This window comes from Diaporthe amygdali (genome assembly GCF_026229845.1).
Source record: "Diaporthe amygdali strain CAA958 chromosome Unknown NODE_29_length_634662_cov_65_424859, whole genome shotgun sequence".
Taxonomy (NCBI): domain Eukaryota; kingdom Fungi; phylum Ascomycota; class Sordariomycetes; order Diaporthales; family Diaporthaceae; genus Diaporthe; species Diaporthe amygdali.
In genome coordinates, this window is record NW_026517049.1 from 95,758 (window position 1) to 123,705 (window position 27,948).

General features: G+C 50.5%; 11 protein-coding genes across 11 annotated transcripts; 4 read left to right on the top strand and 7 right to left on the bottom strand.

Annotated features, from left to right (window-relative positions):
* Positions 1–658: 658 nt before the first annotated feature.
* J7T55_004296 (Deoxyribose-phosphate aldolase) lies at positions 659–1,430 on the top strand (the record flags this gene model as incomplete). The annotated part of the gene is made up of 2 exons (XM_053131935.1): positions 659–1,027; positions 1,089–1,430. 2 exons carry the CDS (start codon positions 659–661, stop codon positions 1,428–1,430), a joined length of 711 nt encoding a protein of 236 aa, XP_052989910.1.
* Positions 1,431–1,937: 507 nt separating this feature from the next.
* J7T55_004297 (Transaldolase) lies at positions 1,938–3,331 on the bottom strand (the record flags this gene model as incomplete). The annotated part of the gene is made up of 6 exons (XM_053131936.1): positions 1,938–2,352; positions 2,413–2,507; positions 2,563–2,621; positions 2,671–2,980; positions 3,037–3,155; positions 3,217–3,331. The coding sequence occupies 6 exons, from the start codon at positions 3,329–3,331 to the stop codon at positions 1,938–1,940; spliced, it is 1,113 nt and encodes a 370-aa protein (XP_052989911.1).
* Positions 3,332–4,411: 1,080 nt separating this feature from the next.
* J7T55_004298 (Bypass of stop codon protein 6) lies at positions 4,412–6,083 on the bottom strand (the record flags this gene model as incomplete). The annotated part of the gene is made up of 4 exons (XM_053131937.1): positions 4,412–4,698; positions 4,752–5,703; positions 5,782–5,796; positions 5,856–6,083. The coding sequence occupies 4 exons, from the start codon at positions 6,081–6,083 to the stop codon at positions 4,412–4,414; spliced, it is 1,482 nt and encodes a 493-aa protein (XP_052989912.1).
* A 517-nt stretch (positions 6,084–6,600) lies between these two features.
* On the top strand, positions 6,601–9,081 carry J7T55_004299 (uncharacterized protein; the record flags this gene model as incomplete). The annotated part of the gene is made up of 6 exons (XM_053131938.1): positions 6,601–6,677; positions 6,739–6,831; positions 6,914–8,049; positions 8,110–8,158; positions 8,245–8,793; positions 8,856–9,081. 6 exons carry the CDS (start codon positions 6,601–6,603, stop codon positions 9,079–9,081), a joined length of 2,130 nt encoding a protein of 709 aa, XP_052989913.1.
* Positions 9,082–9,912: 831 nt separating this feature from the next.
* Positions 9,913–11,139, bottom strand: J7T55_004300 (uncharacterized protein; the record flags this gene model as incomplete). Its single annotated transcript, XM_053131939.1, has 2 exons — positions 9,913–10,858; positions 10,913–11,139. The coding sequence occupies 2 exons, from the start codon at positions 11,137–11,139 to the stop codon at positions 9,913–9,915; spliced, it is 1,173 nt and encodes a 390-aa protein (XP_052989914.1).
* Positions 11,140–11,780: 641 nt separating this feature from the next.
* Positions 11,781–13,738, top strand: J7T55_004301 (D-xylulose reductase A; the record flags this gene model as incomplete). Its single annotated transcript, XM_053131940.1, has 14 exons — positions 11,781–11,899; positions 11,966–11,998; positions 12,055–12,088; positions 12,158–12,224; positions 12,294–12,319; positions 12,398–12,443; positions 12,498–12,582; positions 12,674–12,731; positions 12,784–12,884; positions 12,934–13,093; positions 13,151–13,366; positions 13,429–13,508; positions 13,565–13,650; positions 13,707–13,738. 14 exons carry the CDS (start codon positions 11,781–11,783, stop codon positions 13,736–13,738), a joined length of 1,143 nt encoding a protein of 380 aa, XP_052989915.1.
* Positions 13,739–14,359: 621 nt separating this feature from the next.
* J7T55_004302 (ryl-alcohol dehydrogenase) lies at positions 14,360–15,922 on the bottom strand (the record flags this gene model as incomplete). Its single annotated transcript, XM_053131941.1, has 10 exons — positions 14,360–14,502; positions 14,560–14,677; positions 14,745–14,788; positions 14,855–15,001; positions 15,055–15,157; positions 15,294–15,359; positions 15,420–15,494; positions 15,553–15,678; positions 15,742–15,834; positions 15,887–15,922. The coding sequence occupies 10 exons, from the start codon at positions 15,920–15,922 to the stop codon at positions 14,360–14,362; spliced, it is 951 nt and encodes a 316-aa protein (XP_052989916.1).
* A 1,071-nt stretch (positions 15,923–16,993) lies between these two features.
* J7T55_004303 (uncharacterized protein) lies at positions 16,994–18,658 on the bottom strand (the record flags this gene model as incomplete). Its single annotated transcript, XM_053131942.1, has 1 exon — positions 16,994–18,658. One exon carries the CDS (start codon positions 18,656–18,658, stop codon positions 16,994–16,996), a length of 1,665 nt encoding a protein of 554 aa, XP_052989917.1.
* A 1,206-nt stretch (positions 18,659–19,864) lies between these two features.
* Positions 19,865–20,497, bottom strand: J7T55_004304 (uncharacterized protein; the record flags this gene model as incomplete). Its single annotated transcript, XM_053131944.1, has 3 exons — positions 19,865–20,105; positions 20,170–20,326; positions 20,422–20,497. The coding sequence occupies 3 exons, from the start codon at positions 20,495–20,497 to the stop codon at positions 19,865–19,867; spliced, it is 474 nt and encodes a 157-aa protein (XP_052989918.1).
* A 1,959-nt stretch (positions 20,498–22,456) lies between these two features.
* J7T55_004305 (uncharacterized protein) lies at positions 22,457–23,296 on the top strand (the record flags this gene model as incomplete). The annotated part of the gene is made up of 3 exons (XM_053131945.1): positions 22,457–22,683; positions 22,748–22,858; positions 22,918–23,296. 3 exons carry the CDS (start codon positions 22,457–22,459, stop codon positions 23,294–23,296), a joined length of 717 nt encoding a protein of 238 aa, XP_052989919.1.
* A 1,700-nt stretch (positions 23,297–24,996) lies between these two features.
* J7T55_004306 (uncharacterized protein) lies at positions 24,997–27,401 on the bottom strand (the record flags this gene model as incomplete). The annotated part of the gene is made up of 4 exons (XM_053131946.1): positions 24,997–25,162; positions 25,296–25,372; positions 25,428–25,916; positions 25,980–27,401. The coding sequence occupies 4 exons, from the start codon at positions 27,399–27,401 to the stop codon at positions 24,997–24,999; spliced, it is 2,154 nt and encodes a 717-aa protein (XP_052989920.1).
* Between the last annotated feature and the right edge of the window lie 547 nt (positions 27,402–27,948).

The window sequence follows — 27,948 nt, forward strand, 5'->3', positions numbered from 1 at the left end:
TTTCTAATTTTCTTTTTTCTAATACAAATGTGTTCATGTTTGACGTCTCCTTTACAGCATGATTGTACCGCATGGGAGGATAAATCAGCCAAAATAGGATTGTAGAGCATGGAAACTTTGTCCATCTTCAGTTGTTTGAGCATTTCTCAGCCTTTGCAGGATTGATGGTACAGATTGTGAGGAAGATGGGTCCAACAAACTACTCATTTCTGCATCGTCACTTAGACCCTGGTTTGAATCGGCAGGGCAAACGGGGCGCGAGGACTTACGGCGTAAGAGAATTGCACGAGTGGCAATCTGGAGAATTGATGTACAATCACTGAGCGAGGGGGGTCAGCGCAGCGGAAAATCGGCGGGACGTCACTTGCCGATTCCCGCCTTATGTCTGGGCGGTGCGGGATGGCGGTGACGCATCGGATGCCACATGCTTGTGACTGCGGAAGCGTTGATGCGAGCCAGGCGATCATGACACCAGCCGCTCAACGACCATTTGTTGAGAAAATGGGTGCTTTGCGAATAAATTTGTATGATCTAGTTTACATGGCTACGCTGGAGTATTTGAATTGATATTTGGGGGTTGCAATCTTCACGAATGTTCAAGGCAGCGGAAAAGTTCATCTTCAATCTCCACTTTTAGAATCTGTGTCTCTACATCGTCATGAGTCCGCCAACCGTTGCTGAGCTTGCACAGCTCATCGATCACTCTGTCATTGACCCTTTCCACACTGAGACTGACCTGAGAGAAGGAGTCGCCCTCGCCAAGGAATACAGCACAGGGCGGTTCGTAACGCAGCCTTTCCGAGTCAAGCAAGCTCGTGAGCTCTTGAGCGGCACCAATATTAAGCTCCAGACCTTTGTGGGTCTTCCTCACGGCAGTGATCATACTGCTGTTAAAGTTCTCCAGGCTTCCCTAGCTCTTGAGGATGGAGCTCAGGAGATTGATATGGTCATTAACATCTCCGCTTTACTCTCCGGGGATGTTAAGTACGTGGAAGAAGATATCAAGGCTGTCGTTGAAATAGCAAAGGTGACTATCAACTAGCCTTCCGTTCGCTAGCTGACATTGACTGACCCGACGCGATATCCAGCGGTATGACGTGATTGTTAAGGCCATTATCGAGGTCTTCTTCTTGAATGAGGAGCAGATCAAAACAGCGGCATTAGCAGCCGAGCGCGCTGGTGTCGGCTTTGTCAAGACCTCGACTGGCACGAAATCTGATAGTGTGCCGGATGTGGAGCGCGCGGTGAAGGTCTTGAGATCTGTGCTCAAACCCACAACGGTGATCAAGGCATCCGGTGGATGTTACACTACTGATGCCATCGTGACTTACTACAAGGCTGGTGCGAGACGCTTTGGTGCATTTGAGACCGCGAAGATTCTTGGAGGCTACGAGGAGTTATTGCTCCAAGGTGCGACAGGGCTGGAATAAGACACGATTCTGCATGTAATTCGCATAGCTCTAAACGACGATCCTTGGCTTATTTCGAATACAATATGCTACAGCTCTCATGCTCTGTGTATGCTTCTCTCCTCACACCGATGTTACACCAACAAGACTTTTCTATGTAAGTGTTTGGATATCTCATGATGTTATCATCTATATCTTCAGAGTTCCGTGGGGTCATATGACTCGAGAAATTAAAAAGAGTCAGAATACCATTTTCCTAGGAGGGATATCCCTTATTAGTTGAGTGATTACATATTCATTTGAACCAACTCTATACTAATAATAAAGAGAAGAGCAATCAAAACAGGTCCTCAAGGGAAAACCCTATTTCATTCGATTAAACCCAGGGTCAAGAGTCTTATATTAGTGGTTACTCCTAACGGCATGTAGACAAGATTGATTAAATTCAATATAATTCCATGTTGCCGCAGCGGACCTAATTTGTCTCTAAGTCTATGTACTCGTTGCTTGACGTCTTACTCTGATTCATTAAGATGGGTAAATCTCGCTTTCAATGGCAGCTTTAGCCTTTGCATCCGCGTCTCCAAAAGCCTCGAAGACATCCTTCAACTTCTTCATAACAGCTGGATCAGCTTCGATTGTCTTCGTTAGTGCTTCGCCATCATTCGCTAGCCAATCCGTCTTAGTGCTGGCAAACTTGCCGTCCCATGTGGGGCCCACCAAGGGATCGATCTTCATATGACCCTTCAGTCGGTCTGTTGTTCTAAAGTCCTTGTAGTATGGTGCCTGTCTCTTGGGAGGTGGGTCTTTCAGGAACGGGTATCTTGAGAGAGCGGTATCGTCAAGTGTTGTGTTTTGAAGTTCTTCAAGATGGTGGGCGAGGATTGTGATGTGTTGGCAGCCCAACTCGGCAGTGGCAATGATCTCGCCAACGTTGGCATTGCTGTATTGTATGAGATGATGTTCTTCAGACCGTGAAATTATATGAACTGTGAGAACTAACCTCGCAATTACAACAAGAGGTTGGTCCTTTCCTGTTGTTTGGTACATTTTGGCGTACGTCTCCAAAATATGGACTAAGCGAGGAGCCATCGGGTGCTTCATCAAGACGATCAGCAGGTTATGAAACAAGGCATGCGCAACGTAAATTCACCGTCATAGCGGGATCATCTCCCTTGTGCATCAAAAAGTCATCTTCGTAAGCGGCTACCTCTGCAAGGTGTCAGTCTCTCGAGGATCGAGTCGGGTGGCTGATCCTTACCATTGAGATACGGGCTCACAAAAAGACAGCCTGCCTGGCTCGCTGCAATAGCCTGAGAAAGGCTAAACACTGAGGTTCCCAAACTTCTAATCCCCTGGTCATTCAAAATCTTTGCAGCAGCTAAACCTGGTCCAGTCGACGCGATCTTAATCGCGTATTGATCACGTGTGATGCCATGGTCTCTAAAGGCTCGGTCATAGGCGTGGCACTGATTCAAGACTTCCTGTTTGTCGTGAACGTGGCTGGGTGATACTTGTACGAGAACGCGGCCGGTGATGTTTTTACGGTTGTCTGCGCAGAACTGGACGGACTAACCGCCAAGTCAACAACATTCACCAACTTTCATCACTTGTTGACGAAACTTACAACGCGGTTAAAGACTTCTTCCCAACCATGAGACCCGTATCTCTTCACATTTTCCAAGAAGATGTCCCGATATTCTGGCTGGAGCATAGTGTTGCAACAAATGACCTGGTTCGATGTTTCTGGAGTCGGTCAGCGCAAAGACAGGTCTTTGTGAACAGCCAACGCTTCAGGGAAACGAACGATTGTGGGGTTTGAATGGCATCTTGGTAGAAACCTTGGGGTCGATCGCATCCACGTCTACATTGCAAACTCTCTCCAGAGCTTCTAACAAACTCGTGCGCTTCTCGGTGGCCATTTTCGGAACTGTTTACTGGTTTGCTGCTCGGGCCAATGAAATGATAATTATTAGTTGAGATCAAGACACTAGTATTCAAAGCCACTTCTGTATCATGGAAATCCCGAATCAATAAGAATGCATCGTTATCTTCACATAGATCCCTCTTCAAAGTGGTCTACATCGCAGGCTGATTTTACCGGAGATTTGCCGCGGAAGTGATCCCGCTTCGTCCGCATGCTCCGCCAGTCACTAAATCGAACGCAGATGCACAGTCCCCGCATCCACTCGCATCAAAAGGATCTCCGTTAATTGATTCCCGATGGAGTGACAATAGCCCGGTACCTGCGTTACGGTACAAGGACTCCGGAGCTTGAGTGCTGACCCGGCCAGGCAGTGGATGATGTGTTCAGTGACCTATCAGAATCGGGCTTGAGAGGCTCGCAGAACCGTCACACTATGCCCGCCGTTACCCTCATAAACAAGAAAATGGCTGTCCTCAATGATGAAAATCAAATTCCGGTCATTGGCCTGGGGACATACCTCTCAAAGTCGAATGAGGTCCGAGACGGTCTTCTAATGGGAAAAGTGCTTTAACAACTCTGCAATTTGTGCTGCAATTGCTGGCAAGGGCGTCAAGATGGAAGCTCGGCGTGCGGCACTTCGACTGCGCCCAATTCTATCAGGTGGGCTTCCAGAAAAAATCATTAAGGTTCATGTATCTCATGTGAATTTACCCGGGTTCCAGAATGAAAAGGAAATTGGTTCAGCTGTCGAGATCTTGAGAAAGGAGGAGTTGAACTTCATGGAAGGCTATTAGGCTAACACTGGGGGCTCTGGTCATCTTTAGTTCAAAGCTCATTGAACTCGGCCACAAAGCACCCACCCGTTTTGGAGGTCTTCCCTTTAACTTCAATCCAGCCTGGAAGGCCAACGTGTTTGACACTCCTGAAGAACGTAATGCGGACCTCCACTCAACAATTTTAAGGGCATAGAATATTATCACTCGAGACCTGGGGGGAGCATCTGGGCGTAGTTGGGCTCCGTAGCATTTAGTAAAAATTAACTACTAAGATTCCATAGTTGCCCGTTGACATTGTATTAGATTGTTGTTTCTGCCGCTTGTCGCGAGATGGTGCTCGTTCGTAGTGGGATTCCTGGGAGTAACAACCACAGCAAAAAGCAGACTGCAAGGACCGAGAGTATAATGGGCTGTAGAACAGCCACCCCTTTGGCTTGAGCAATAGCTCCGACCATGAATGGAATTACCGAGGCACCGGAAGCCCCAACGGCTGAGCAGATTCCGATGGCAGACACCCGCATTCTTTGTGGCAGGAGACGTGACAAGCAGACAATGACTGCGGGGAACAAAGGGCCAAGGAAGAAACCTGGGAAAGATCATCAGAATAGGACTCGAATTCTTGAGGAAGAACTATCATACCGAGGGATGCGACAATGATTGCCGATGAGATGAAGTTGGGGATGAGCCAGTACAGGAGCTGCATGATAATGGCACAGATCAGATACACAGTCACAGCATGCTTCTCAGACTTGAAGACACGTCCGGTGACAAAGCCAAGAATGATTCGGCCAACAGTAATTCCCGCCCAGAAACCACTGGCAGTCAGTCCTGAAGCAAAGGCTGAGCCGCCGCGCACATCAATCATGAAAGTCACAAGCCAACCTCCGAGAGCCACCTCGGACCCGACATATGCCAGAAGGAAGGCGTTGCAAACAAGAACGACCTTGTTCCTGAGGCAGTTCCAAGTGTTGCTGGTCCTGAAGCTCCTGGCAGTTTTGATGACCCTTGAAGATGGGTTTCGCTTGAGTGTTGGCAGTCCTGCATTCTCACCAAGCGGCATTGCCTGCAGGGGGACCTCAATTGTTTCCTGCTGTACCTGAGACTCCCCAATCTCCTCTCGATATGCCCTTCCATCCTGAGGGTAGAAGAGGGAAAGGGTGAGAACGAACTCCGAGGCAGCCATCGTGACCAAGACATAGTATACCTGATACCAATGCCAGCCATACTGGGAAAATAGTGCACTGGCGGTGACTGGGGTAATAGCTGCACCCATCCCGTAGAAGCCGTGTAAGAGGCCTAGAAGCTCATTCGAGTTCTTGAAACCTCCGACAAACGAGTTCCAGGCGGCCGTCTTCGCCCCCGAGCCGAGGCCGACGAAGATGTAGACGACAACAAGCACCGGGAACGGTGGGTGGAAGCAGCCGACGAGGTAGGCCGTGACGTGGCAAGTTCCCGCCATGATAATGACTCCGCGCTTGCCGTAACGTAAGTGGACGGCGTGGTTCGATACCGTGCTGATAATGAATCCAGCCACAGGCGATAGGAAGACGAGCGTTACTTGTAGGTAAGTGATGCCGTAATACTCCTCAATCTATTAGCCACAGGTCAGATCAAGAAGATACATGAGCACATCGCAAAGCTGACTCGAAGAAAACGTGGGTGAGCGAACCTGCGGGATGAGAACCTGGAGTCGTCACCAAGTCAATTGAGAAACTCATCATGTGAGGGGAACCTCGCACTAACACCATATGAACTGTCATTGCTGCCCAGAAGCAGGAAACACCAGAAAATCGCCCCTAATTTGGCGATGTTCACGCGAGGAAAACTCCATTTTTCATGCGTAGCAAGCGGGTGTGTCTCATCCGGCCCGGGTTCGGAGTTGGCTGATGGGACTGCACGAGACCTTTGGCGTCGAAAAGGCTTGTTTTTGATGAGAAGGGAGATCGGGGAGATTAGTTTCAAGGGCGGCATGGCTATGGTGACAAGTGTAGTCTAAGTTGAACGGCCGAGTCAACACCGGAAACTCAACTAGATCCTGCGTGTTACCACTTGGGGGTTGTAGCTTATATTTATCGTTGGTATATACATTTCATTATCTCTGATCAGGGGCTCCTGGGAGGGGCCCACTCATCGGCCTTGCCCCTCTAGAGGACTGCATTTTGTGTCACACATCCGGCACAGTATTCCGCAACAATGCTCCAGTGTGCCTGGAAATATGGTGACCCAGGCCTAGCCACCCAAGGATCCGGGCTGATCTGTCTGATGCCGACGCAGAGGGATGCGGGGAAGCTGGGTTCCAGGTTGTTTACCCCAGATTCGTGCCCTCTTCATGTTCACCACACAGCATTTCAACCCTCCAGGGCGCGCATATCGCCCAAGAAAAGCGCACTTACATCGAGATACTGGGTTACAATGACACAATAAGCATCTGAGCTCTTCCCAACATCAACATCGGCCAGCGCGTAGGCACCTCATCGGAATCTGTATTATGACGAGTCAAGGGCGGACAAGGCCGAACTATCCGCGGCGGCGAGCACCTGTTGCGTGCCACTTTTGTCGATATCGGTATGTTGGAACCTCTGTTCAAGCCTCCAAGCCGTCCAACTGACTGACGTCGCTTGCACAGCAAGCGGAAATGTGACTCCCAGCGTCCCTCCTGCGGTTTATGCGCCGTGTCTGGCGTTGGCTGCGAGTACCCAGAGCTCTCAGAAGACATCAGGTACAGGCCATGTTCTTAGTCTCTTCCAGCCTATTTGAATGAAGACTCGGCGCTAACGATGAGTGTTCCGGCTTGCTTCTAGGCGAAACGCAACGCAAGCTACCGCAAATTTGCCGGTAGATGCTCTCTTGCGCCGGCTGGATCAGCTTGAGGACATGTTGAAACAACAAAATGTGCAGCCGCAACAATCTCAGCCGGCACAAGAAAGCGACGACCAGCCTCCATCAGAGCGACCAACACCAGGCTCTCTTCATCAAGACGGAGGATCTCCTAGCTCACATGGCTCGCCGCCACAACAGACACCCCCACCGGACGATCTTGCGAGCGAGCCTACTGATGCCCCGACCCCTGTCCTCCCCGAGTCAACCTTACCCACAGACGTTACGGGCGCTATAAACGTCGCGGCACCGGACCCGGACCAACGCGATCAACATGAAGCACCAGGGGACCTGATGAGCGATGTTTATGATGAGTCCATGCTCGACAACATCCAAGGTTTTGTATCATATCTGTCGTCCCATGGTCCAGCTTTGGCAACGTCGAATCCCATCGAAAAGACATGGTCCTCGGCCGAAGTGCCGTACCCAGTTATCGGTCATGGCCAGCGCTGCATCACCTGCGGCCGATCCGACAATCGCTTGTTAGATGACGCGCCCATCACCATCCCAATAGGCCACCACACGTCCACGGGGAGCATGTTTGCTCTTGAACCCGTTCGTCGTCTTATTGGCGACTTTCCGAGGGATTTCTTCTACCAGGTCGAGACATGCCGGACAAGCATCCCAGAACTTGGCTCTAGACACGATCTGTCCCTCCTCCTTGCCTCCGTTGACTTCATTGGCGGTGCAACAGACGGCCTCATTTCAAGCTATTTCATTCATATCAACTCCGCATTCCCGATATTGGACAGGACGTCTTTCACCGACCTCTTTCATCGGACGCTGCGAGGCGACCAGCGCGAAGATATTGACGCCGCAGTCTGTCTGGTCGTCTTAGCCCTCGGGAAGTTGGCCAGTATCGATTCCGAGGACGCCAGCTCCACGAACCATTCGTACGGCCTTGAATATTTCATCCCTGCGTACCAGGTGTTGACCACGCAGTGGGTTACATCCTTCGGTACCGATCTTTGCCTACCGACAGGCCTAGTTCTATCTGCTATCTATATGTCTTGCCTCGCTCGGCCACTACTTGCTTGGAAGCTTGTGTACATGGCATCAAGTAAGCTTCAGATGATGTTGCTAAGTCGCAACCAAGGCAGCGTGGGCTTTTCAAATGCAGAAAATGACACGATCGGTCGCCTGTTCTGGGCATGTTTTCTATTGGAGTGGTACGTCACAACCCGCACATTTCAGGCTTTATTGATAACAAGAATATCATCAGTGATAACTTAGCTGAACTACACGTCCCACCTAGTGGCATCGAAATTGACATTGACCGTATGCAGTACCCACGGCTGAGCAGCCCTGACGAAAGAGACGGACTCGTCTTCCTCGCCTTATGCTCGGTTCGGGGCCTTCTGAATCGCATCCATAATGCAGTTTACGCGTCAGGCAGCCAGGCTCCTCTTCAACCAGAAAGCACGCCAAGCTACACCGAGAACGACAGCTCGACCGGATCACCGTCTCTATCCACAATCTGCTCATTGGAAAGGGTGTTGAATGAACTTGCGCACCAGCTAGAGGTGTGGTATCACTCTTTACCGGACAGCATCAAGCCAGACCTGAGCCACAACGTGCCCACTGATGCACACGAAGCGTCACTGCGGCTTCGCTACTGGTCGGCTAAACATATCATCTCGCGTCCATGCCTTGTATACGTTCTGTCCGTCAGTAAGGCTGATGAGGTCCCCACGTACGTCTACAAGTATTCCGAGATGTGCATTCAGAGCTGTCGCAATTATATCGAAACCGCCCTACAGGTCCTGACCAAACGCACCCCCTACGTGTGGGCAATCTGTCAAGCGTAAGTTCTGCTCTGCTGTTGACCATAAGAAAATGTGATGCTGACTGAAGCGATTCCAACAGTTGCTTAGCAACATCTTTCGTGCTAGCTACGTCATCGGAATCACTGATCTTGAAGCACCTAGTTCCTGATATCGAAGGGATCATCTCTCGACTCATCGTTGCCATGCAGCGTTGGGCGTCACCCGATTCCAGCATAGAGTCCATCGTTTGCATCCTACAATCCATCCATCAGAAACAAAGGCTAGCGAAGCTCAAACGACAGCACTCGTCCACGTCGATGGGCTGAAGGATTGCATTGCATATATGTGGAAGGAGACTGGGTTTCCATAGGCTACATCTGACATCTTATCTACGGAGAGAACCTCAGTGCTCCGTTGGCGCGTACAGCACTTCCAGTGCACCAAGCTGAATCCTATATACAAATTATACTAACGACAGCAGCAATCTCAGTCCAGCATGCTAAGGGTCTCCCAGCTATCTACTCGTTAACCAACCTTCCTAGCTTTAGCCAATCAACCCCATCGCGGATAGCTATCAAAGAAGCAGCTCGGACGGAGCTGGTTGATGCGAACGGTGACCAGTCGAGCCAGTGTAGTCTTTCCGGACCCAGGCAGTCCTGAAATTTCAATAATAATTCTTTGCGATGCAGATCGTGAATCAAGAGCACCCTGTGGCATAGGTCAACCGTTGTTCAGGAACTTGCTGTCTAGTCCGGGCGTGGGAGAAGCACCTATAAAGCAGTTGATGGGAAAGCCGTTCTACCTCCGTTTTGACTTTTGGCTCAAGACTCGTGATAATATTCATGCTGAATTTGAGGCGAATCTGTTCCAGTACAAGATGAATGTTTTCTTCACATCATTGCATCAGTCAATGGGTCAAGATTGCTAATTTGATAGGTCGCAGGGCTTTATGCTTCACAGCAGGCTAGGGGCGGAGGATAGCGGGAATGGAGCAAGGTATAGGCTAGACTTCGCTACTACCAACAACATGACCAGCAAATCACAAACAGACCAAAGGAAAAGTGTTATGGAACACAAAGATTGCAAGGACTGACTAGAACCATCCTAGCTAGATACAAGAGCCTTCTTTTTCTTTCTCCGGGCCGAGGACGGCCTGACTAATATGGCTTTAACCCAGCTAACTTCATCATCTTTTCATTCACGTCGGGCTTCTCCAACGGCTCGTCCCTGTTTCGTGGGTCAACCGTACCATCGGGAAGGTGCGCAAGCTGTGGCCGAAGCCAAATATTGTCATGCGCCCAGTGAGTCGTCGCCCCATACACACGAAACACGCGAGCTTTCTCTTCAAGAGCTTCTTTTGTGGCAAATACAGCGGGAGAGTAGGATGCGTAGATAACGGTTCGGATCGTCTTGCTATTCGCCGTAGGTTCAGCTCCCCAATGCACGGTCCTCGAGTCCCACAAGATCAAATCACCAGGCTCAGCTTTGACTTTGCACACAGTAAGCCCTTTACTTTCGAACCACTTTATCTCTTCCTCGCTGAAGCGGCGCCAATCAATGTTGGGCCAGGAAGATCTGTCGGTCTGAGTGTCGAAGAACTCGGCATTGTAGGCATTCGAGCCTGGCATCACCATGAGCGAGCCATCCTCATCGCCAACGTGGCTCAAGTTGATGATGCCCTGGATGCAGTGCAGACCACGCTTGAAGGGTGACTGGTCGACGTGGGGCCACGGGGCCCGAGTTGGCTTGTCCTTACGCCCCGGAAGGGTGATGTTGAGGGAGTCGAAAGATACGAGTAGCTCGTTCGTGTTCCAGACTTTCGAGAAGGCATCCACCACTCCGGGCTCCATGCGAGCGTCCCACATGAACTTCTCATGAGCAACGCAGTAGTTGTCGAAGGTGTTAAGTTTGCTTTGGACAGGCATGTTTTCGGCAACCCAGGTACTGGGGTCGTTCAAGTCCAACGGCAGGCCAAATGAAGTAAGCCACTTCAGGGCCTTTTGCTGGTACTCGACTGCACGTTCGTGGGGGATAGCGCCCTTGACGACCGCATACCCTTTGGTATGCAGATCATCCCGCCAGTCACCGTAAGAGGCGTGAAGTCTGTGAGCCGATGTCAATAGCATCCCCGCAAGAACTGAGTGTCTGGGCGCTCACTGGAGAAGAGGGTTCGCAGCTGTGGTCTGAGTCGCCATAGTTCGTAAGCGGGCGCTGCAGCGAACAAGCTGGTTGTAATTGGCAGTAGCTGAATGATTCGGCTTAGCGGGTGTGGTGGTGCAGTTGGATCTGCTTGATGGCTTCCAGATACCTTGAGCCGAAGCAACGTTCGCTTTTATGCGTTGGACACTGGCCACTTGGGTGAACAGCGGCCTACTGAAAGCCATATCGTTGCCGGGCTTGTTTACAAGCTATGGTGACAATGCCGATATTTAGGACACGGGCAGCTACTGGATTCCCATAACAATGACCTACAGTACCCTACCTCGTATATTGGCTATCCTACCTGACACGCAATGTCGTCACTTACTTCGAGCAATCAGACCTCTGGATCTGGATATAGTACGTGCCGGGGGATAGCGACCCATTCGAGGCATGCATTTGGAGATTCTTCGCATCCGATCGCTCTGCCGTCACTCTGCGATCACGGCGGGATGCGGACGAAAAAGGTTTCGCTCCCGCTACCCGCTCATCCGCCTTCCCGTCAGGTCCACACCTCTGCAAGAACACCCCCGGCGGAAAGGCGTGCCGGCTCAGAAGATGGGCGTTGACTTCGGTCTAACACCGGTCTACGGGACAGTGCCCGCCGACTGCATCGAAATGGTGCGAACGGAAATATTGCCCCTTCAATATCAGGTAGGAAGCAGACTGAATACAATGGGTCGGAAGCTGGTGCTTACATAGAGCAGTACCACGTAATAGCATCGTTTTGAAAAACGTCCAACTCGATCTACGCCTGATATTGCCATTTGATTTTACAATTTTTAAGCAACGCCTTAGAGAAATCGCACTTGTTTGAATTCCCGCGATGACTTTGAACACCGAAGACACGAGAGTCCCAACTGAGAACCACGCCTGCGTTATGCTAGGGATCGAAAAACTTGGCTTGGAGAGCCGACCTATGCCTCCTCCGCCAGGGGAATACGAGTGAGTGCGGGACAACTTAGCAGCCAGTCCCAGAGAGAACGTTCAGAAACTGAAATCTCGTCATAGAGTGATAGTTGCTCCGAAGAAAACGGGCATTTGGTATGCGCAATTCCGTAATATCAGGGGGAGTACACTAACAATTATGGATTTACCAGTGGCTCGGACATGCACCTTTTTGTCGAAGGTCGCGTATGTTTGTTACGAAAAGGAAACTTATATGACAATGTTCGTTTGCTAACTTCAAGACATTTTCAACAGGCAGGGGAGTCTTCGTTCTGTGACCCGTTGATTCTTGGCCATGAAGCAGCTGGTGTGGTCGTCCAAGGTGAGTGACGCCAAAAATTGAGATGTTACTTATCAATTGCGGGCAGAAAGTACTGACGACTGTACACAGTTGGATCGAAGGTCACTTCCCTGCATGTCAGTGATCGAGTAGCACTTGAAGTAAGCTTGACGAGTCGCGGTTCGGATAGCAACACTGACTGACCTCGGTACTAGCCTGGATTTTGCTGCAGGAGATGCGAGTTCTGCAAAGGCGGTGAATGTAAGAAGAATATGTCATCTCCATCCCAGAGCCTCTTAGTTGACTGCTTTCAAGATGGGCAATGTGGTGATTTCAAGTTCGCCGCGGCCGATGGTTTCGATGGAACATTGCAAGGCTTTTTCACCATCCCCGCCGATTTGTGCGTGTTCCACCTAAGCCACTTCTATCTCTAACTGACACACAGCGTAGTTGCTATCGTCTTCCTGAGGTATGTGATTGATTGCAAACAGCAAAGTGTTTGAACTGACGGAAAGGCGCAAGTCCATGTCATTAGAGGAAGGGGCTCTGGTAAGAATGCATCCTTTTGACCACCATACAAGTGGATCTGACCATAACCCAGGTCGAACCTCTCGCTGTTGCCGTAATGGCTGTCAGCAGCGTTGCGAAGATGAAGCACAACGCCAATGTGGCAGTTTTTGGAGCCGGACCCGTTGGCCTACTGTTAGTTTATCCCCGCTTCATCTTGTCACTGCCATCTAACCGTCGATAGAACCATGGCGGTTGCAAAAGCCCTTGGGGCTAGACGAATTCTAGCGGTTGATGTCAACCAACATAGACTAAAGTTTGCCAAGGACTACTGCGCGACAGATGTCCACGCCGCCATTCCCAAGAATACTGGAGAAGATAACATAAATTACTCCAGGCGACATGTGAGTCCCTGGGAAACCTGCTGCATCGGCTGATAATACTCTACTGACCTTATCTAGGCCCTTGAAATCATGAATAAGTTCGGATTTGGCGAGCGTGGAGAAGGTATTGACCTTGTTGTGGAATGCTCCGGCGCCGAAGTTTGCGTTCAGACGGGGATCTGGCTTGCCAAACGACGTGGCATGTTTGTTCAGGTCGGTGCTGGTCCCGCAAATAACCTGATCCCAATGTCCATCCTTGTGAACAAAGAAATCACCGTGAAGGAAAGTTTGAGAGTAAGTCACATCAACAAAATCTCGCCCGATTTGTTAGGTACTCAGGGGCTAATTATCCATAGTATGGGCCTGGTTGCTATCAGCTGGCTATCGATCTTGTGCGACAAGGGCGGATTAATTTGAAGCCCCTCTTGACACACCGGTCAGCTACTTACGCTCCTTCGAATGCCTGTATTCAAGCTGATATCAACATCGTAGCTTCCCGTTCAAGGATGCCGCAAAGGCCTTCAAGGCAATGCAGGACGGAGAGGGTGAAGACGGGAAAGTAACGATCAAAGTCATCAGTAAATATTTATGCGTGTAACCTCTTCTGACTGTAATAGGACTAACACTCGTGTAGTTGACGGGCCTTTGGCAGGAACGCATCCATGAAGACTGGATTATAATGAGCCGAGATTTATTGGAGGTTTCGTTGATTTAGATCTCCAGGGAGTTCAGCATGAAGAATACAGTTCATGTTGAGAATATAGTATCTCCTCCTTTGTCTCGAATTCTAACTGTGAAATTGGTGTGACTATAATCTATTCAAAGTGGTACTGAGTGGCATGTTACTTCTAGCCCTTCTTTGAGTGAATCCTACCAATGCATACGAACACGAATATAATAGGAATGAATCTCACACGAACGTCTACTTTCATTCAAGTGCACAGATGAGAATTTCGTAGTGTGTAATGCTTGGAACTAGAACTAGACTTGGAAATATGAAACTACTTGGGAAGATAATTCTCTGGAAACGAGGCCAACACTAGAGACCAAAACTTTATCCATATTTAGCCATCAAAAAGGCCAGGGTGAGTCAGCGCTAGTCAGACTATCAAAATGAATGCTGCGGTCTGTTTGGAATCTTCGCAATGAACTGCCGGCTGTCGACTCTATGACCTCCCTCTTCAACCCATCTCTTATCGTTTTGCCCCGATCCCCATCAAACAAAACTACCTGTCGGTCTTCTAGGTTGAAGTCAGATCTGAAGTAGCCTGATAAATATGATTAAACTCACGGCTGATAAGGCTCTTCAAGAAATTTGATCTCGTCCTCACTCAGTTCAATCTCCAATGCGGCTAGGGTCTCTTCAAATCGCTCAATCTTCGACACGCCCACAATGGGCGCAGCCACGGTATCCTTATGAAGAATCCATGCTTCAGAAAATATTAGTGAAAATATTCAAGTGAACAGGCTGATTCGAGGCCGCATACCAAGACCGATTTGAGCCATGTTGTATCCCCGCTTCTGGGCTAGCTGCTCAACCCTTCGATTGACTTCTTTCTCCCACTCGACACCAAGCAGGCCTTCATCGTGATAAGCATCTGAAGTCTGAAGTAGTTGTCAGTGACTCAGGCGCACCAAGATGGCACCTCATCGAAGGATAGGCCGATCTTACTGAGCGGACAGTCTCATACGCACGAGAAAGCGGTCGGGCCAAGTCTGGAAGCATTAGTTCATGAAGCGGGGATTCTCCTTGCGAGCATCAGATAAGAGGATGAGACTTACGACCTCTTGCGAGAGGACTCCATGGTGTTGAGCCCACGCCTAAGTAATTCAGCAACGGCATCATCTCCCTTTCCTCCTCTCGATATAGGAGATTGTAGAGATTCTGACAGTTCACGAATGGCGAGAGGTTGTTGTTCAGGGCGTAGTCTATGATTGAAAATAAGTTACGTTTCGAGTTAGGGACATTCGCGTGGACTCACTCTGCATCGCATGGAACTGCCAAGCCCAACAGCTACTAATGCCGATATAGCGCACGTAGCCTGCCTTTACAACATCGTGCAACGCTGTCATAGTTTCTGCAATCTGTGGAAAACAGTCAGTATATGAAACCCAAAAGCATAGGTAAACCCTTATGTACTGGGGTTTCATAGTCAAATCGATGAAGCTGCGATGCTGTCGTTAGCGATGGACGCTTTTCTTCCGACCGGGCCATGTATACCTGCAGAACATCAATGTAGTCTGTGTCTAGCCTCTTGAGTGCCAGCTTGACATTGTCAAAGATATGCTTAGATTCTCTGTTGTTAGTAAAGTACATGATGATCAAGTGGGGCATCATGAATCTTACCTTCCGATTGTTCCCAGACGTCATAGTAAGGCCTGCCGGCCCCTGCTTCTCGGAGTCCCCAACGGGGTGGAAGGACTAAGATGAGGTCTGTTATTCAAAGTACCTAAAGGCCGAACTCGAAGGTTTATCTCACCTTGGTCATCACAACAACCGACTCACGTGGAACAGTTTTGAGGAATTTCCCCAAAATCTCCTCGCTAATACCATTACAGTAGAAGTTGGACGTATCGAACGTGTTGAAGCCCAACTCCCAAGCTTTCTAATGATGATCAGATCATAGCCTTTCTTGGTGACCTTTCACGAGGATATTGCATGTGCTTACCTTTAAGTGTTTGAGTGCTTCCTCTTCTTCGATACGCCACGCAACATCTTTCTTAGTACCATAAGTTGCCATGCCCAGGATTAATCGCGATACCTAAATCCAACCATGAGCAAATGAGATTGCTGACACAGCTAATGATGCATACTTTCAATCCACTCTTTCCCAACCGCACGTATGGCATTTTCGGTGCTGGCTTCGAGTGCCCGAATTCCGTAGGCACCGTTCGACCTTGGAATTCATTTTTGATCATGATCAAGGGTGGCGACGAATAATATTTTGGAGACGCTGCTCATTGAAATTCAGGCAAAAGTTCAGTTGAGTACACAATTCTGTATTTCTCATACTTCAGTAATCAATCATCAGTCTGTCTCTTATACGGCAATGAATTCTTGCTTACCCTAAAATACCCAAGTCTGATGAAAACGCGTTCCATTTCCCCTGCACTTCTCGACCCGCCCAGATTGCACGCGTATCACAATTCTCTTTATGTGGATACTGACATCCAGAAGTTGAAGTGACACTTCATGCGAGCTGACATCATTACGAGCCTTGTCGAAACAGTCGTTGGTTTGCGGAAGAGCGGGCGAACACTTTTTGTTTCGTGCGGAAGGGTTTCCGCTAAGCCGCCATGCGTCCTTTTCATTGACTATGTACCACCAATCTGACTGTCCATTGAAGCGCCAGCGTACCTCAAGTCTCTATCAAGGCACATCGCAGACGTTGACTTGCTAAAGTTAGTTCCCAACTGTCGATCTTGTCCTGCATGGAGTACCCTTTTTAGAGTAACATTTTTTGACACGTTTCCACGATCCTGAGGCGGGTAGGCGGAAATGCGGAGATGCCGGTTAGCTGTTTTCAGCAAGATAAGGGCTCTAGTAGTGGGATGATGTTTGGAGAGCTTAAGCTTTTAAAATACTATTCTGAGTACAGTTCAGGTGGATCTCTAACGTGGCAAGTCATTCATGAAGGTGACGAAGATGTCAACACCATTTACATCGCGTTTCTGCATGAAAGTCCTAGGCAATTTACCATAAAAGGTGTCCAGATACTTGTGGCGATTGGCACGGTACAAGTCAAGAATTTGAGCCTCAGCTCTAACTAGCATGGCAACGCTTACATGATATTGCTAGGCGATAGAAACATGGTATTTGAACCAATTTGGTATCTTGATAAAAATCTCCTATTTGCATGCACAGCGATGCTAGCTTATTTGAGGAACATCAGCCTCTGTGTGCTATAAAACTTAGAAATATCAAACCCTGTCCTCGCTCTTCTCAACATGAGCTGCTTGAGATACCCCCGCCTCCTCGACCTTCTTGTCATAGACCACATCGAGCTCCTCGGCATCCTTGTTTCCGTTGAGCCCGATCTTGTACCAGGGCAGGGTGAACAAGCGGTCCATGCTCTCGAGGCTTCGGCCCGCAGTCTCGGGCACGAAGAACCAGACCCAGAAACCGCCGACGATGGTCACGGCCGCGAAGCACCAGAACGTGCCGGCGGGCGAGATGCCGCCGGAGCTGGTCGGCAGCAGCATGTTGGGCAGGGCGCGCGAGTTGCCATACTGGTTGGCGAAGTGGGCCGTCATGGCGATGGAGGTGGCCAGGGCGCGGATGCGCAAAGGGAAAAGCTCGGCCGTGAGCAGGTACTGCATCGAGTTCCAGCCCAGGGCCCAGCCGAAGCCCGACAGGTAGATCATGAAGATGGCGCCCGTTGACGGGCCCTTCTCGCTGGGCGTCAACTCGTAGTCGTCGACTTGGCCTAGCTCCGGGACCCCGGTCAGGAAGCCGGCCACGTAGATCATGGCGATGGCCTGCAGTGTGATTCCGAGGAGCAGCGACCGCTTGCGGCCGATAACGTCGACCAGGAAGAGGGCGCATCCCACGGCGGCAACGAGCTTGACGATTCCGAAGACGGCGGTGACGAGCAGAGACTCGTTGGTGCCCGTGATGCCCATCAGCTCGAACAGGTCCGGTGCGTAGAGGGTGATTGATCCGGCGCCGCTCCACTGGCTCATGAGTTGAGCGCCAATGGCCAGGTAGAACCTGTACAGGTTGGATGGGATGAACAGCAGCTCCTTGATCATTCCCCAGAAAGTAGTGCCCTTCGTAGCCTCCATCTCTTCGTGGTGCTGCATGGTGATGGCGGCAATTTCCTCAGCGACGTAAGGGTGGTCAGGAGGGAGCATGCGCAGCTTCGACATGTTCTCACTAGCCTTGTCATCTTTGCCCTGCTTGATGAGGAAGCGAGGCGACTCGTACTGAAGGAACGTCAAGAAGAAGATGAGGGTAGCGAACATGAGATGCACGCTGGTAGGCACCAGCCACCGGGCGTGAGTGGTGTCGCCGAGGTTGATCTGGCATCCGTAGTTGGCGAAATAGGCGAGAACAATACCGAGGTAGACAAAGCCAGTGAATATGCAGGTGCAGAGGCCTCGGATGGGCGCCGGGGCGATCTCAGCGATGTACACTGGTCCAACAACGGGTGTTTGCCCAACGCCCAGGCCTGCAATGAAGCGGCCAGCGTAGATAAGACCCAGGTTGCCATTGTTGCCCATGAACATGGAAATGCCGACGACCCAGAAGATGCAGAGAACACGAGTAGCCCAGATACGACCAATACGATCCGCTATGACGAAGGCGAAAAGAGCACCACCGACGGAACCAATCTGAACCATTGCCGAGACATTGGCCTTGATGTTGGCCTGTGCGACCTCATCGTAGTCATGATAGTGAATTGAGTTCTGGAAGTCTTTGGAGTTGAACGCGCCGCTGATCAGGCCCTCGTCGACACCTCGAGCTGCGCCGAGGAGACCGAAAGAGAAGACGGAGAACCACAGGCGCCAGTTGAAAACCTCCTTGGGAAGCCCAAGGTTCTTCAGCCGGAAGATGTTGACGGGCTTCTTCACACCGCCAGCCATTTTGACGTCTATCGCCGAGCCTGTCGCCGAGCTTGTGGCTTGTGAGTAGGTGACTTGGCAGGACGTACAAGAAGACGGGAGGGGACGGGAGGAGGCTTGGGCAGCTTGGAGGGCTTGGAAGACAGCTGGGCAAACGAATGGAGGGACTAGAGGTCTTATATCCCCATGATGAATGGCTTTCGTGGGCACCGCCAAGAAGGCTAGGGAGAGTGCATATGGACAAAAAGAACCCCGGTGCCAGTTGCAAAGTCCCTATGGTGTGGGTTAGGCTGCTGAGTGACCCATCCATGGAAACCAAGGATGGATGGAACCACTTCGTAAGCACCCAAGCCCGGATGCCAAAGCGGTCAAGTCACGACATCGAACCAAATCATCCATCCCCTCTCCCCAAGAACAGATCCAAGATCTTGGATACATAAATATAGAGCAATTGGACGTCATGGCGATAGCAGCTTTGCGCTCTTGAAGCGATCGCGGACCCGAGACATCAAATCTCACATCCTGAGTCCAAACTTCTCACCGAGTTTGGGGGCCAGGCGGCACAGCTTCCCCCTTCTAGAGACATGTCAGGGAGGGGTTGGAAGCGGATATTAACCCGTCGGATTGCCAGAAAGGGCCAACCTTGCCGAGGTAAGCACAGTTGAGCGAATAGAAAAACCTGCAAAGGGGAAACCCACCTCCTGCGCCGGGACGCAGGAAGTGGCCGATGTCGACACCGGAAGAGGGTCACCTCAGGCCATTCCAAGCCTCCCCCGCGTTCAAACCCCAGGCAGTTCCTTGTCGTCTCCCTGTCGGGATGCGGCGTGGATTTCGGCCCTTCTTGTGAGTGGCGTTTGGCGATCATTCTAGCAATGGGTGTTTGTGGTGATAACTGCTGTGACTGGCCAGGACAGGCTACCGGTACCTAGGGCAGGGGTACAGGAGGCTGGAAATGGCGGTAGTGAGTGCCGGAGGAACTGTGAAATGAGCTAGATCCTGACAGGTCATACCAACGGGTCTCTAGCGTTGGGAGGTGGGCAGAAATGAAGGTGGGAGGGCGCCACAAGTAATCATTCAGCGACACTATGTCATGCAGGACGCCGTAGCTTTTATACTAAGTCCTGAGCTAGGAAAAAATGACCTATTCAGATGTTGAATATGGGATATATCAAGCAGTGCAAGGCAATAAACGTCGTCCCAGCATGTTGTTCAAGAGTTACAGTGAGGTCAAACGTCGTTGCATTCGCGTGTATTGACACGCAGCAGGGACGCAGCGCGACACGAGGGATCCATGGGAGAGCTGGCCAGAACAGACTCGAAGTCCCAGCGGGGCCCCCGTTCAACTGAACTCACGCCTGTGCCAAGAGGATAAGGGGCAGTCCTCATTGGCCTCCGACCACGCGGGGGCTTGGTCAGGCGCACCCAACTCGTCGGATCACTTGCGGGGTCCCCAGATTCACTGAGCTTGCTGCCACGCAGCCAAGCAGCCAAGAGGCCAAGACCATCATCCTAACAAGGGCGAGCCAACTGACTGATGCCAATTTCCAAAGTGGTCGCTGCTCCCGACGGCTTGCCGAGCCTCTCTGGGAGGGCGATAGCCGAGCACATCATGCTTTGTGTCGCGCGATAACTTCCGGGACATCCTCGGGCTGGGAGTGCATCTTGGTAGCGCGGGACTTTCGTGAGCTACTGTCTTGGTCCGAGGATAACCACTGCCAAACACGCTCGGCAAGCTGACAGATAAGAAACTTGGGGCTGCTGCTGCCCATTATTAATCGACTCACTCCTGCGGTTCGTGAAGCTGAGCGTCGGTTGGAGCCTGGAGCCGCCGAGGAGGTGGACCTGGTGGGCCCAATCCATCACGACTGGACACTATGGTCAGATGCCCCCACGGGGAAAAGCTTTCAACTGCCAAGTAAAAGAAGTGGACATGCAATTGCGTGGTCCGCTGCCAATTCGCCAAAATATCGGGACTGATTCGAGCTGATTGGAAAGGTTACCCTGTCTCTCATACGAAGTCGTTCCTTAGATTACCTCACCAAAATTGTCCCGTGAATTGAGCTTGCGTCGGGGTGGAGGATAACATCTCCAGACTGCCAAACTATATAGAATGTGAGGAATATCAAAAGGCAGGAGATTATACAAGCTATGAGCACCTGCACGTGTTGTGCCGAGTCTTTGCATGGCCTGGCTATACGTGTCAGGACTATTTAGACTAGAGCATTTGATCATGCCGCGATAAGGTTCGACAAAGACCCGAAGTTCTCAAATTTGCCCCGAAGAATTGGAGCGGACCGGCTGGCTAGGTACCGCGTTCCCAACGGATGCTCGCCGGGCCTCGGCGTAGCGACAGCCAGACACACTGACCCGGCCGCCGTAACCAGCGCGTAGCAGGCTTACCAATGCAGTGGCTTCATCCAACCAGAGACGGTGGTTTGTTAATTACCACCTTACAGGTGTGCAATATTAGACATTCGTCCGGCTGCCAGTGTGCCTTGTGACTTGGCAGCCTGATATGGATGACTTTCAGTTAATCCTGTGCTTTTGGGGGAACTCGGATCAAGGACGCCCCCTCAACACCAGACACGGTGCCTTTTGTCCTCTGTCCCAAACGCGAGATGACGATATCCGACACTTGAATGTTCTAGCTCGTACCGCAACTCATACCGTACGTAGTGGCGGGCACCGAGGAATCCAAGAACGTCTTAGTCATAAAACCACTGCTAATCATCAATCCCGTTTTCCGCGATCAGATTGGTGGCATTGTAGGTGAAATTGCATGTGCAATGCAATACACGCAATGGGATTTACAGGCTGATTACCACAGCTTGATTGCTGTTTATTGAGCGACCGCATTACTTGTAATATTGCTTGATGGGGCACCCATCCATCAAGTCACGATATGAGTCTAGACAGTACTTTCATAGCCATCTTATGCGGCGCCGCTCAAGTGCGTGCGCAGTTCGGACGATCTTAAGGGGCGGGTGAGCTGGGCCGGGCCGGCGACTCTAATGCAGGTGCACGATCATGATGACTACTGTAGTCCACACCTGGCTCGGCCTAGGAAGCACCCCGAGATGTTGCACATTGGCTGAATTTGCAGAAGGTTCTGAGATGGGATTGAAGGTTGCGCACAGACATGTCAATGATCCCCAATGGCAGGCTGACAGCTTCTCACGTAGGGAACACACACAAGTGATTGGACTGTGATGGACGCGAAGCTGACGCGTCCTCTTCACCTCCCATGCTCGCTTAACCAAAGCAGTAACCTGTCTTGGCACACCTCCGGCCCATTATGACCATAGCGCTTCGGAAATGCGCCGCATCGAGACGGGATGTGACGCAGACCTACATGCTATACCGATATATCTCAAAAGAAATTTGCTATACCAGCGGAGGGTTGCAATTGCTAGATTGACTACACCTTAGATCCTGCGGAGACATCAACCACTTTCAACCTCCAACGTGGTCAAGTGATTGCTATGATTCGCGAGTTACGGCGCGACCCCTGGTCAGATCCAGACTAGCACGGTGATGGTCCCCGCCCGCGTATTGACAGTCTTATGGGATATTGTGATGCGCACGGCATTCGGCTTGCCATGTGGGCTTGAACGCACGATATTCTCGGTCAATGGATGGGGCAACGGCTGATGATGCTGACCCTGGTAGCATCGGCAGCCTTCATCAAGGCTGTACTTAAAGTACCTACACCCTCCTGCAAACCTGATGGGATGATGCGACTCCCCTAGCTCATCACTGGTGTTCTCATTTGCAAGTGTGCATAGAGTCATTCGATCACGAGTAAAAGCCAAAAGCATAATGGCTGTTCGTTCACTACTGACCGCCGCCCTCGTGGCCACCACCGCGCTCAGCAAGCCCACCGCCATCAAGACCCGTGCTGTCATCGACCACGATGCAGTTGTGGGATTCGCCGAGGCTGCGCCGGACAATAGCGAAGGGGACTTGATGTTGGCATACAAGCCATATCTCAAGGTTTTCAACGGCTGCGTTCCCTTCCCGGCCGTGGACGCTGAAGGCAATACGTCGTGAGTCAATTCGTGTCAGAATTTGTGAGCACTCAATGTGAGGTATTAATCATGTCTGTTCCAGCGGTGGTCTCAGCCCAACAGGAGACTCAAGCGCCGGGTGTTCCTCCAGCACTGGTCAAGTATACGCAAGGGCTTCCGTGTACGAGGAATACTTTGCAATCATGTACAGCTGGTGAGTTGAAATGGAGTCTCAATGCCTTCCGATCACTCAAACTCACACGCAAATGCCAGGTACATGCCAAAAGACGAGCCGTCTGATGGGATCGGTCACCGGCACGACTGGGAGAACGCCGTAGTCTTCCTGTCAGAGAACTCATCCGATGCCACCTTCGTGGCCATGGTCGTGAGCGAGCACGGAGGTTATGTTAGCGGCACTGCTACGTTTGACGGTACTCACCCATACGTCGGGTATATCAGCTATTGGCCCGTGGACCACACCTTGATCTTCACAACAACGGAGGGCGGCACTCAGCCCCTGATAGCTTGGGAGGACCTGACGGACGCCGCGCGTGAGGCGCTTGACACGACTGATTTTGGCGATGCGACTGCGTCTTTCAAGGACTCTAACTTTCAGTCATACCTGGCTGACGCGTACTCTACTGCTTTCTAAATTCTTCTTTCAGTGCACAAAGCATTGTAAAGCGGCGCATAGCCGTTGTATACTTTCATTATGAGAGAAAATCTTTAATTGTATTGATGAATTATGACAACGCGCATTAAGAATTTACACCACATAAAGCCCCAAAGAATACTAGTAATTGACTGTTTCTTCAGGCTTTAAACTTTGAATTATGTCCTTCATGCAGAGCTCTATCGCAATCAATTCTATTAACGACCATATCTATGCTTCCCGCAAGAGCCGCGAGTCCACTGTTTGTTTTCGGGAGTGGAAACCAGTCGCTATTATTGCAATCACTGTGATTCTCCAGCGTCAGATACTTTTGTGGAGCAATTTATTTTGTCCTGGGCATCGATAGGTAGACGCACCATTATCCACTGCTGCATGTACAGCCCTGCCGAAGTGCAGGGTCCGTTGAAGGGTACGGTGCACAAATCGCTCCTCCCCTGCAAACCTCGCCCGATGCTCCGCAGTTATTTTTGGTACATGGTCCAGTGTACTGTGCCGAGGCGGCGAGAATCAGACAGAGGAACGATGGGAGTTGACTGAACCTCATTTTGAATCGTCGATAATGTGAGATATGTCCCCGTTTCGTCGCTTGATGAGTCCCTTGTAATTGATTGACAAGGTCAAGAAGGCCAGAAACAGTTTGTGTCTGGCTCCAAAAGACTAATGGTATCCCGTAGGATATCCAAACCCCAATTCAAGAAGAGTCTTGCTTGATGTTCCAAACGGACAAAGAATACCCAGTTGGCCTTCCTTTATTGCAATCTTTGAGGTCCGGTTTTACTTTGATAGTGGTGAGTAGTTGTGTCCATGCATTTTAGGATTGAAGAGATATGAGGATTATGACTTTCCCGGAGTTTTAGTGAGGTGGGCACAAGCACATTTAAGTACCTTCACGGCAGACGACTCAGGGTCGAGAGATTCCCTGTACGATCGACGAATGTCCATCTGAATTACCACCATGTCGTTGTTTTGCATTGGCAATCAGACTACGGTATCACTTCTATCAAATGACCTCATCAGATCTCCGGGCCAAGTTGGCCAAGCCACCGGACCCCAGCCATCAGATCGTATAGTCGCTTCCCCGGGTTCTCATTCCGAGGGAGCCTTTCAGCTTCTTTGCCCTAAGTCAAAGCGTGCATGCCTATTTTGCTAAGTGAGGCTCACTAGGCAGTAAAGCTTTGGCTGACCGTTCCGCCTGGGCAGCCTGGGCAGATGTCGTATCCCGTCTTGGTTATGCCGGTAAATCGCTCAACCAGGTCTTGATTGGTTTGGTTATGGCTCAGGAGTCTGAGGATTGCGGCTTTTACAACCTCAGGAAACATTTCAAGATTCACCTGCATGTTTAATTGTTTTAAAGTCAGTTGCACAGCCAGCGCTTGTCTAATCTCTGGCCCAAACAATTTTCATGGGTCTCGGGCCAAGGCCTATGGCTGACACATTGTGACGAGGACCAGCGGTGTGTTTACTACGATCTCAACAAGTACTACCATCTAAGCGGACTTCCTATGCAAACACTTCCAGTCGCTCACCGAGTGCCAGATCTCCCAAAGCAATGCCCAGGAGATAGCTGGGGCTCCAATCCTCCACAGCATCCGCTAGTGTGCTGGGCAATCCTTATCGCCGATTGCCTCAAAGCTAGTCCACCAACTGGCGGTGACAACAGTGAAAATCACATGAATGCATCACATCGAGCTCCGAGCTGTGAAAGCATCCAAATCTTTCAGCCCATTCTCGAGCACTCTCAACTTCTCCTGCAAATCGTTCCGATTCTTGATGGTGCTGTTATCTTCAGACCCGAGGCTCTCAATTTGCTCGTCATCGAGGTCCCAGACGACCTCCGGGGAGAATCTATACCGATCATTGATTAGCCTAATTCGCAGTTCAAACAGAACTCAGCTATTTCAAAGCTGCTTTCCTCTTTGCCTCTTGTCCCTTCATGAAGTGTATCCAAGCGGACGGCGTAAGGGAGGTAGACACTCACACGTCAGGCAACCGCTGAACGAGGCATGTCTCCACGGCATTGACGCTGACGTCGTCAACGAACTTCTTCAAGGCAATCTATTTTAGTTTATATTAGTATCAGAATGTCTGCTTCTTGATTGTGAGTGTTCACCTTGTAGTAGGCTGCAGCAACATCTGCCGCAAGTGATGCAGCATACTCCCTGGGATTCGGCTCCGTGGCTTTCAGCAATGACTGCAACAGATCGCGCAACGCGATGTCGTCGTATGTGCCATGGTCCGCAGTCTCTGTATCAGTTCCACAGATGGATTCAGCTGTGCGGTCAAAGTTACGCTTGTGGCGGCTCCCTTGAATATCTCTAACCACTTCCGTCAGGTATTCATTGTATGTGATGGGATGAATGGAGAGATGAGGCTCCAGAAGCTCAGCAACAGTGGTTTTCAGATTTTGCCGAAGCTTGTACAGAGAAGGCTGGATCATTCCCCTCATCAAACGGGTTTTGGTGTTCTCATCACAGAGCTCGGACAAGAGCTTGTTGAAGGTGACCGCCGCAGCCTCGTGGATCAGTTCAACTAGGTTCTGGGAGATGCTTTGCCAAGGCTTGCATTGCCGACTGAATAAATCGCTAACGACCATAGGGTTCTGTATCATGATGTTAGCTGGCTGATCATTCGTTCCTGGCAAACAGAGCTCAAGTCGGCCTACGTATGTTCCTGGGAGTTCACGAGATTGACATCTCTCCATCAGTGTCTTGACCGTTTGCAAGTAGTTGCTGCGGTAAACAAAATTCGAAGGTCGCTTGGGCTTCAGGTCATCTTCCACCACTTCAAGTGCGTGGCCGTCTGCAGTCATCTCCTCCGAATACTTAGTGAGAGTCTTTTGCACATTCGCGCGTAACCGACGTTCAAAGGCATCTTGTTGACCAGGGCGAGACTCGAAGAATCTGTCGGCGTAAACACCATCGATGGCAGCTTGCATCAATTTGTTCAGACGACTGCTGATATGCATCAGGTATTTTTGCTTTTCTTTCTTGCTGTCTCGAGCAGAACCAAGCTGTGCCAACTTCGCTTGGCAGTCCCGAATGCCTGTTTGGACGTCCGATTTGACACCTGGAAGCCCCTGGCGAATTTGGTTCCACTGAATCTCACGAAGTCGCTTCTGCAGATTTTCGGCGCCAAGTTGGCTAGGCTCCAACACACTCCAAGCTGATTCCCTGAAGAAGTCGGCCTCTCTCTTCTCCCGCTGCTCGATAGTGTCATCAAGTGTGTCGAAACCCTTGTTTCGCAGCACGTGCCAACCCAGAGTCAACACAACATTTTGATTCTGCGCAAGCTCCAGATAGTATCGCTCTGTGTCCGAACCTTTGTCGACTTTGTCCGGCTTCGTCAGGAGACCGAGGGTTCTGATGCCGGCTGGATCTATTTCTCGAGCGAGTTTGGTGACCGGTTGATTCGCGAAAGCATTGTCAGCAGCAACCACAGCCAAGATAATACTACGGCGCTGCTTCATGTAGGTCGTCACTAGTTTGTGGACAATTGTAGAGTCCGCATCTGTTTGGTTCTTGTCGGATGCTCCAAATAAGCCAGGAAGGTCCACAATCGTCAAGTTGGGCTGGTCTGGCGAGACGAGCTCGATCCGAAGGACGTCTGTACTGAAGACTTTTGCTCCATCCCCCAAGAGTCCCATGGCGACCTTCGCCGATTCGATGATTTTGCCGATGTTGTCACGAGCGTTCGTCTTTGGGGCGAATGCGGCTAGGGCGATCCTCTCCTTCTCGGTACGCCCAGTTCCTGGGTTGATATGCACGCTGATCTCAGTTTGATCGCCTCGACGAAGAATCAACTCAGTCGCAAATCGTGTGCATAGACCCTCGGCGGTGGGGAAAGAAATTCCCGAAAGAGCCTCAAGAGTTGCGCTCTTTCCGGAAGACTGGCTACCACATACGATGATTTGCGGGAGGTCGACATAATGGCTCACTCCACGCGACCGGAGTTTGTCAATGATGTCCAAGAGGTCGCGATGGTTTTCAGACTGGATGTAACTCGCAGTCACAGGGAAAACGAAGTCTGGCGGAAACGGCGCCATTGCGGAGTGGTCACTGTTCGTGTCTGTGTCGTTGGGAGCCATAGCCACAGAAAATCAAATTTCCATGGGCAATGCAGCAGGAAGGGATTTGTATTGGGAGCAGAACGAGTGTTGAGAATGATCGAGACAAAAGGTCTTTGTTTGAGAACAGGCAACATGCACAGTCAGGCACGCTTAGACGCCTCAAGGATCACATGTGTTGACTTGGTGGCTCCACAGGCAGTGAATTAGCTCCTACAAGGCGGCATCAATGCAATTCACCTTGAGAAAGAAATTATGGAGATACAAGGTGGCCCTAACTCCAAGAAGATATGGTAATGTGTTCAAAGCCACCAGTTGACGGTTGAGAAGAGCCAGGCTTCTCATGCTGATAGGAAATATGGAACATCTGAACCACTGTAAGAAGCATGGCTTTCAATATCCTAGCACATTGAATACAAGGCGTAACTCGGTCATTTAGGTGTGCGAATCAAATTTCGGTAAAGGCTTTCGAGAGATTGAAACATCATTGATGCCTGAAACAGATGCAATATCGTCTCAGCATCAATCTTCTTGGTCAAAATTGCAAGCTTGAAATCCCAACGCCAAC